The 8,533-nt window shown below is 36.7% G+C and overlaps 2 protein-coding genes across 2 annotated transcripts; both read left to right on the forward strand.

Moving 5' to 3' along the window:
- The first annotated feature begins 382 nt into the window (after positions 1 to 382).
- Positions 383 to 2,777, forward strand: LOC149813325 (truncated basic helix-loop-helix protein A-like). The gene is made up of 3 exons (XM_089991103.1): positions 383 to 1,403; positions 1,752 to 2,006; positions 2,657 to 2,777. Exons 1-3 carry the CDS (start codon positions 1,267 to 1,269, stop codon positions 2,775 to 2,777), a joined length of 513 nt encoding a protein of 170 aa, XP_089847229.1. The 5' UTR covers positions 383 to 1,266.
- A 231-nt stretch (positions 2,778 to 3,008) lies between these two features.
- On the forward strand, positions 3,009 to 6,585 carry LOC149813326 (transcription factor EGL1-like). The gene is made up of 5 exons (XM_089991519.1): positions 3,009 to 3,077; positions 3,174 to 4,157; positions 5,269 to 5,703; positions 5,789 to 5,849; positions 6,151 to 6,585. The coding sequence occupies exons 2-5, from the start codon at positions 3,330 to 3,332 to the stop codon at positions 6,174 to 6,176; spliced, it is 1,350 nt and encodes a 449-aa protein (XP_089847645.1). The 5' UTR covers positions 3,009 to 3,077; positions 3,174 to 3,329; the 3' UTR covers positions 6,177 to 6,585.
- Positions 6,586 to 8,533: the final 1,948 nt, after the last annotated feature.

Raw genomic sequence — 8,533 nt, forward strand, 5'->3', positions numbered from 1 at the left:
TTACCTCTAATAATGTGATCCTGCACTCCTACCATGATACCATCTACCACTCAAAAACACTCTTTACGAAAGCCTCTTCTGCAATTGCAGTCCTCTCTCTCTTTTGTTTCTCTCCCATTTATCATCAGTAAAGAAAGCAAAAACATACAGAAAAAATGGACAGTGCTCCGTTGTCTTTTCTTCTACTCTCGTAAATTATTATGCCAACTTCTGTGATGCTAGAGCACCAGACATGTTTTTACTGTGCTTTTCTCGTGGTGGGTGATTGAAACTTCGAGTATAAACAACATTAGTGAAACAATTGGAAAAAATGGTGGTCCTCTAGCTACCCCGGTTTCTTTCTTGCATTTTTTTTTCTGTATATTATGGATTCCTCACGTTGTTTTTTTTTTTTTTTAAGTCTAGCTGAGGTTAGGCGAACTCCTACCAGAACAACAGCCGCCCCATGTGGCAGAGGGATTCGATCCTGAGCCCTCAGCTTGACACAGGACCCCGCTTACCCCCATAGGATACCACGTCTGTGGTCACGTTGGTGATGTTGCATATGGATGCACCCATCCAAAATCTGGTTCTTGGTTCCTTTGGACATCGGAATGCAACACTAGCGGTCGTCAGCACAAAAGTTTTTCAGGTTGCTTTTTCTCTTCTTGGCCTCAAAGCCACCTTGGTTAATCATTTTTATCATCCTAGACTCTTTTTCAGTTTCAACTTGCAAGCCTGTTTTATTACAGTAGTATTTATGTCTCTGCTTAAATTCTCTTTTTTCAAGCTTTGACTAAAATCATACCTCTTTGAGAACCATTTTATTCGTGTTAAATGTGCTACTTTTTTTTAATGTTTTTTTTCTACACCTGTCGCATTCAAAATCCTGCTATTTTTAGTTTTCCTATTTAGGTGGTGTTTGGCATTTGGTTAAATCTTGATATCCTTTTCCTTTTAAGCCAAACTTCACAAGTCACAACCAGGTTGAGTGACCAAATAACCATCTTTGGAAACAGAGGCCTTGTTGTAAAGTCTCTCGCATTTCTGGTCCTGTCCTGTTTAAAATCAAGTTTTTTTCTTCTTCTATAGGTGGTTAAACTACGTCATTTTTCCTGTTCTGTCATTGTCCGTTGAGCAGATAGCAAGCATATCAAATTGGTGGCACTAGATTTTTGTTTTTGGGTACTAAAAAAAAAAGGATGAATCCTATGAACCACCTTTGAAAAAACAATTATTCGAGTGTTGCTTTTCTGTCTTGGAAAGGAAAAGAAAAAGGAGAGGTATATGTTGTGTTGCGATATGGCGTCTGGACTCCAAAACCAGGAAGGAGTGCCAGGAAACCACCTAAGAAGACAACTTGGTGCTGCCGTTCAGAGCCTTCAGTGGAGTTACGCCATCTTCTGGTCACTTTCTAGTGAAGGGTATGCTCACAAGGCCCCAAAATGAACCCTGCTATCTGTTCGCTGTTTTTTTTTCCACTTGCTGTAGTTCCCTTATAATCTTCACAGCAGTTGGATGGTCTTTAGTTCTGAATACATTGATGTATATGATGTTTCTTAACCATGTAAAAAAAATCAGATTATGTCTGCACTAACAGTGTAAAATCACTGGTGCAAAGTTTTCTGCTTTTCCTCTCTGCTGCTGCATTATGGATTCTCAGTTTCACTTGAGTGGTCAGAATCTGATTCTTCTGAATCAGTTCTACTACAACTCCTATTGGTACCTAATAGAACTAATTTTGTGCTTTGAGTGGTTTTGCTTTTCTGTAGGATCTTGCAATGGGGTGATGGATTCTACAATGGGGATATAAAGACAAGGAAGACTGTGCTGCCGGTGGAGCTTAATGCTGAGCAAATGGGCTTGCAGAGGAGCCAGCAGCTGAGGGACTTGTATGAGAATCTATCAGCAGGTGACAATAATCAGCAGACAAAGAGGCCTTGTGCTGCATTGTCTCCTGAAGATCTTACTGATGCAGAGTGGTTCTACATGGTTTGCATGTCCTTTGCTTTCACTCCTGATCAAGGGTACTCATCTACCTCTCTTCACTTTTTCAAAATGATGTAGTGATCATTCTATGCTGTAAAGTTTAATCAACTAAAGAACCCTACAACTGTAACTCTTCTCTTCTCTTTTAATTTAATTACCTTTCGTTTCCTCAAAAAAAAAAAACTAAACAACCCTACAAATTAGCCCAGGCGAGTCTGAACTGCTAGTCTAGATGTGGGCCTGAACCTGGTCTAGTATATGTGCCGTGAAACTAAGCCAGATTTGAGAAAGAAAACTTTTCCTCTGAACATCTTCACTTATCACGGGCCATTCTTTGAGTTGGGTAGTGGCTATGAGTGTTTGTGTGCAATTTTAGTATATTTAGTACAATATTGTCCTGTGTTTAGCCTGTGAATAATGTGATTTACATTAACAGGCATCTTATGAACATTAACATCCTACCATCATGAATGTGGTAGCCTAGCTAGCATTTTATGCCTGTAAATGTGCTTTGCAGTTTAAATGTGACAACCAAGTGGTTAGAGATGCAGCATGTTGTACAACAGATCTGGTTCTGAATCCCATCCTTGTGTGCGTGGTACTTTGAATATACATGCAGTGTCTCCTTTGAAAATTATTGTCATGTCACTTCGCATAATCCACATACTTGCAACATGTTTTTATGCAGTCTTCCAGGAAAAACATTTGCAGAAGGTCGTCACATCTGGCTTTGTGATGCTCATTCTGCGGATAGCAAAGAATTCACCCGCTCGCTCTTAGCAAAGGTTTTCATCTTTTTGTATACTTAAAATCTGCCTTTCTGTTCTCACTGTTCAACTCTAGAATATATATCGACTGATTTCTTTGTCTGATTTCCTTGATCTGATGTTAATTTTATTACTCAATGTGGGTATAAATAATCATCATCAGAGTGCTTGCATTCAGGTATGACTTCTTTCAAGTTGTATTCTTTTAAATTATCTTGGCCTTCATTGTCTTGGAATATTTCTTTTATAGAAAACCAAACTTGACAAATTTTCTTTGACTTGCAGACGGTTGTATGTTTTCCTCGTGTGGATGGTGTTTTGGAGTTTGGAGTGAATGAACCGGTAACTTCCTGAATTTCTTTCACTGATCTTGATTCCTGTGCTCATGTTTTTTCATTAAAGATGTCTTGATTTTATACATTGCTATGATTTCTCAAGGTGGCGGAGGACCCTTCACTTGTTCAGCATATATTGACATTCTTTTTGGAGGTCTCTAAGCCTGTTTGTTCCGAGCAATCTACTTTCAGCCCCCGAAAATCAAATGATGATGAAGATCAAGCTTTTACTAAGCTTAATTCTGAAAGAGATACACCCATGCTTACTGAGAAAATTGACTATTCAGTACCATGCAACCAATTCTCTGAGGGCCACAAAGCTTTTCATCCTCTTAATTCTTGTGCATCCAAAGTGGAAACTGAAACTGAAAGGAATGCGGTTAATGCATCACAGGTGGTTGTCCAAGAAGTGGTGTCCCCTGGTCACAGTTCAAATGAGAACAATCCACATCAGCAGCCCAATGATTCGTACATGCTTGATGAATTAACTGATACATGTCAAGTTCAGGCTTGGACACATGCTGAAGAAGAAACTAGTGAGGGATTGTACGCTTCAATGAATTCAAGCGACTGCATTTCACAGTCATTTGTAAACAATGGAAAGCTTTCATGTCATATTCACAATGAAAAATTGAACCAGTACATGCAAGAATTGCAAGAATGCACCCATACTAGGTTCCACTCATGTGCAAACAAGAATGATAACTCCCACTACTCGAAGACACTTTCTGCTATTTTGTGTAATCCTCTTGGGCCAAAGCCTGTGGATAATTCACATGGTTTTTCTTTCCAAACTTCACTGTCCAGTGGTTGTAACGGTTCTGGTTTCTCAAGGTGGAGGAAGGATGTAACCTATGAGATGCAACTCATTGACACGCCACAGAAGTTATTGAAGAAGGCTTTGTTCAATGTTGCTTGGATGCACCATAAGCACTCTATGTCCCAAGGAAAAACTGATGACAAAGGCAATTTATGGAAACAAGTTGATGATACTGGTGTTTGTCATGTTTTATCAGAGCAAAGAGGAAGAGAAAAATTGAATGACCAATGTGTGGTCTTAAGATCACTCGTTCCTTCAATTAGTAAGGTATTTATACAGTCTTGTTCCTTTCTTCTTTGTGGAAATGTTGATTACTTCTTTTTCATGTAGAAGGAAATTCTGGTCCCTGATTATATTCCCTATAGATCAGCAGTTCCACAAAATGGGAACTAAAAATGAACAATAAAAGTTTCATTTTTCTTTATATCATATATTATGTATTCTCTTACCCATTTTTCTTTATTTCACATTTGTTACTCTTACTCAAATTCATATTAGCTCTTATTTTGATAATGAGCTTGACTTTGCTTTGAGGCTTTAGAAGACTCTAGTTCTCATCAGGCACATTAATTCAGAAGATGTCTTTCATGTCATTTCAAAGTTTGCTAGAAATTCACAATTTGTAGAAACTATACTGCATACCAAGAACTGTTTGACTTGTGGACTAGCAATTGATTGCCAATGCAGGAATCCTCAATTGCACAGGCGTCTTCTATTCTTCATCGTGCAGATGTTCCTTGTCATTAATTAGAACCAACTATGGGATGTTGGTTATCTTACTTTTCTTAGGTTTATACTTCAACATCTTTTTCCTCATCTTTCTAGTAGGAGTACTATTGTATCTTTTGATGCATATCTACCAAAATAAAATCCGTCTCACATAAACCATGGAGTTAGTCAACTGATCACCTTCTGTGAAACATGAAATGGTCTTGACCTTTGCATGTTCCCATTCTTCCAAATAAATAACAATACAAATAAAATGTTGTACGGTAAAGCCAGAAAGAAATAAAATGTCATCATTAAAATTCAGTATGTATGACATACTACCCATAATTATTCTTTGTATAAACCATCTTTTGCAATACTATCTATTCTGATTGTCTGGCTTTTACTCGTGTCATTTGAGATCTATATACTGACAGTGACAGAACTTCGGGAATTGCAATCTTATTTTTAACAGCTTGGTAATTCTATTTGTAAAAAGTAAGTACACAATCCACCACTTTACTGAAGACCATAAATATAATTTACCCCTGGGGATTTTTTAGTAGTTTCTCCAATAATTTTGCTAAACATTTTCCTACTTGGTGCTTGATTTGCCATAGCTGCTTTACCAGAAACAATTGGGCACTAAAACTTTTGAGAGGTTTTGTAGTTTTTGCAGCTTGACAAAGCATCTCTCCTTGGAGATACAATAGAGTATGTGAAAGAGCTTGAAAGAAGGGTAGAAGAGTTGGAAGCTTGCAGAGAGTTGGTTGGAAGAAAGAGATACCCAGATGTAACTGAGAGAACCTCTGACAACTATGCCAGCAATGGAACTCTTGTCAGCAAGAAGTCTTGCACAGTTGAACGAAATGCTTCTGCTAGTAATGTACCCAAGTCTGAGCTCCAGTGGGTACTCTGCAAGGATGGTGTAACAGATGTGATGGTCACTGTCACAGAAAAAGAGGTTGCTGTTGAGATTCAGTGTCCATGGAGGGAGTCTTTGCTTCTTGAAGTTGTACAAGCCATGAATGACCTTTATTTAGATTCTCAATCTATCAAATCATCTATGGTCAATAGCATTCTCAAACTATCGCTAAGAGCTAAGGTTTGTAGAGTATTAATAGTTAAAACTATTTAGTTTCTTTTTTGTTTGATATAAAGTTACTGATATTAGGCTAAACCTATTGCAGGTTACGAAAGCAACTGCAGCAGCTACAGAAGACATAAAAAATGCACTTCAAAGAATTGTCAGTAAGTGCTAATGATCGTAGCTCCAGTGTGTTGCTGGCCTTTTTTGTAGATATTTGAAGGCTGTTTTAGTTTTAGGTATTACCGTGTTGCATTCATGATAACAAGTTGAGAGTAGTGTTTTAGAGGTGGTGTGCTCAAACCTGCATTGTACTTGTAGCTTTGCTCGTATGCCTTTGTACTTGTTTCCTATGTGTTTCTTTTGCTTATCTAGAATAAACTGATTGAACTAAATTTTCACTTATTTTCTCAATTATATTCTGCTCCTTCAAATATGTAATGCAGTGTATACCATGTTCTACAGGATCACATACAGTAGAAGGGGGTTGAAGGTGCATGAGAAGTGATATGCCTGCCCTCTGTATGTCGTGTTCACTATTTAAAATCGTGAATCTGGACATTTCCTGCAGATAGTGGAATAAATATATAGTAAAGTATATTATAAGCAAAACAGAAACTACATCAAATATTGAAACAAATAAGTTAAATTAGGAAGAACCAAAATTTTGAATTCAGTGTAGTGCAGATCCTTGATAAAAAATTAACAGCATATGTGATCTCTGGTTATTCATGATGACTTCTATTGCATCATATTTTGATGTCCAAAAGGGCAGGTGGTGGAATGCCACGACACCGCTGCCTAGCAGAATCATAATGTAGTATGCCTTCATGGTTGTACATCATCAAAACTATCTTGTAACTTGTCGATTTCCAATAGCATCACACTTGCTAGTTAGCCAATTACTTTTCAACATCAGCAAGATGTGCATTTTTAGCATGTTCTCCCTCATCACAAGTTTACATAGTAGAGAAGGTAGCAATCTAGTATTATTACCATTAATAAAGATTTGGTTCAAACTGACATGGAAAATCAACTAGGTTACAGTATGCCTCTTTCTTTAGTGCATTGAACGCTTGGCACTATTTTGATGTGTTCTTGAGCCAAAGTTCATGTAATACATCATTTCCTGCCGGGTCCCAACCCCTTCATATCTGGATGATAGATTTTGTACGAAGTTAAATCGTCATAGGTTTCCACCATAACAAAACACACATCAAAAATGTGTGTGCAGACTTAAATAGAGGAAAGAGAGTGGTGGATCAAATATAGACCATAGTTGCTAGACACAAGTGAGTACTGATATAGCTGTGAAATACTGATACTAGTATATGAGGGTTTAAAAAATTTCAGGCACTTTTTTACTTAAAATGCATAATGCTTCAAAAGATTTGATGTGAGTTTCTTATAAACATCAATACAGTTTCTAAAAGAATTGGTACAAATTTCTAAAAATTGATACAATGTTTATGTTTTCATAACAATAATTATGAATTAAAGTAGTTAAACAACCATATTTAGTCATTCATTATTGTATTATATTTTTTGTATAAGTTATAATATTTAAGTCTCTAAGAATAGTGACTTAGTAGTAACTGGATGAGTCAAGAAGTTTGCAATAATTTCAAATTGCTTGCTTCAGAAGGGCGTATATGTTTTTCTGTATTTGTTTCATTATGCTAGCTGGGCCTTATTACATCCTTTGAGTTGCTGTTTTCCCAGCCTTGTAGTGTCTCTTCTTAAATTGTGCTCAACAGTTTGGGTATCCCAAAAAATCAAAACTGTTTTTTAGTTTTTAGTTACCAAAACTGTTTTACAAGATTGATTTCATAAAACTTTTTTGGATATACCATAATCCAGATTGGTTATGGCAACCCATGCACTAGAGAGAGGGGGCCTACCTCCTCTTCAAACACGTGGGGTCCACAATGATGAGGCACTATGGCCACTTGTCATTATAAGTTAACAGTAACTACATTGTTATGCAAATGTATAGATATTTGATAAAAATAAGTTTGATACTCATTTATTATGCAGTAGAAATGAGTTTTTACTTGGTGAATGAACAAATTTCTCATCAATCCTTATCCCAACTACATGGGGTCATCTTTAGGAGTCATATTTCTCCATTTTTGTCTATCTAGAGCTAAAAGTTTGGTCACTTTACAATCTTTCATGTTACCTCTAACTGCCTCCTTCCGAGCTTTTAGTGGTCTTTCTCTTTTCTTAGCTCTTTCTACTTGTACCATGTCAACCTTTCTCACAGGTACTGCCACAGGTTTTCATGCAACATGTCCAAACCATCTTCATTTATTTTATTCTTTATTGGTCTGACTCTTAAGCACATTTTACTATATGCATTTTTTATTTTATCCTTTCTTGTAACCTCATTCATCTATCTTAGCATACACATCTTTGCAGTAAGCACTATGTCTTCTTGTTACTTTTTAATTGCCCAACATTCAATTCTATATAATAGTGCTGGTTATGTAACAATCTTATAGAAATGTCATTTCAGTCGTAGAGGTACTCTTTTATCACATAACACACCACTAGTCTGTCTCCACTTGACCTAACTGACATTGATCCTATTAGTGAAATCTTCTTAAAATCCCCCATTCTGTTGTAATATTAACCCTAAATACGCTATAAGCTTTGAGTTTATGGAATACCAATGCAATTATAACTATAGTTTTGTTTTGTCCCTTTTCTTCTCAGTTTCCCTCTGTTACTTCTTCCTTTTACTTTTTTCTTTTTACTCTAACCAAAATCTCTCACCAAAACTTATTTCTCCAAAATGACCCTTTTTAAGTGACTCCTAAAGTATCTTAATAAGGGACCCAATCCT

The sequence above is a fragment of the Nuphar pumila genome, chromosome 16 (assembly GCF_984573655.1).
Source record: "Nuphar pumila chromosome 16, dmNupPumi1.hap1.1, whole genome shotgun sequence".
NCBI lineage: Eukaryota > Viridiplantae > Streptophyta > Magnoliopsida > Nymphaeales > Nymphaeaceae > Nuphar > Nuphar pumila.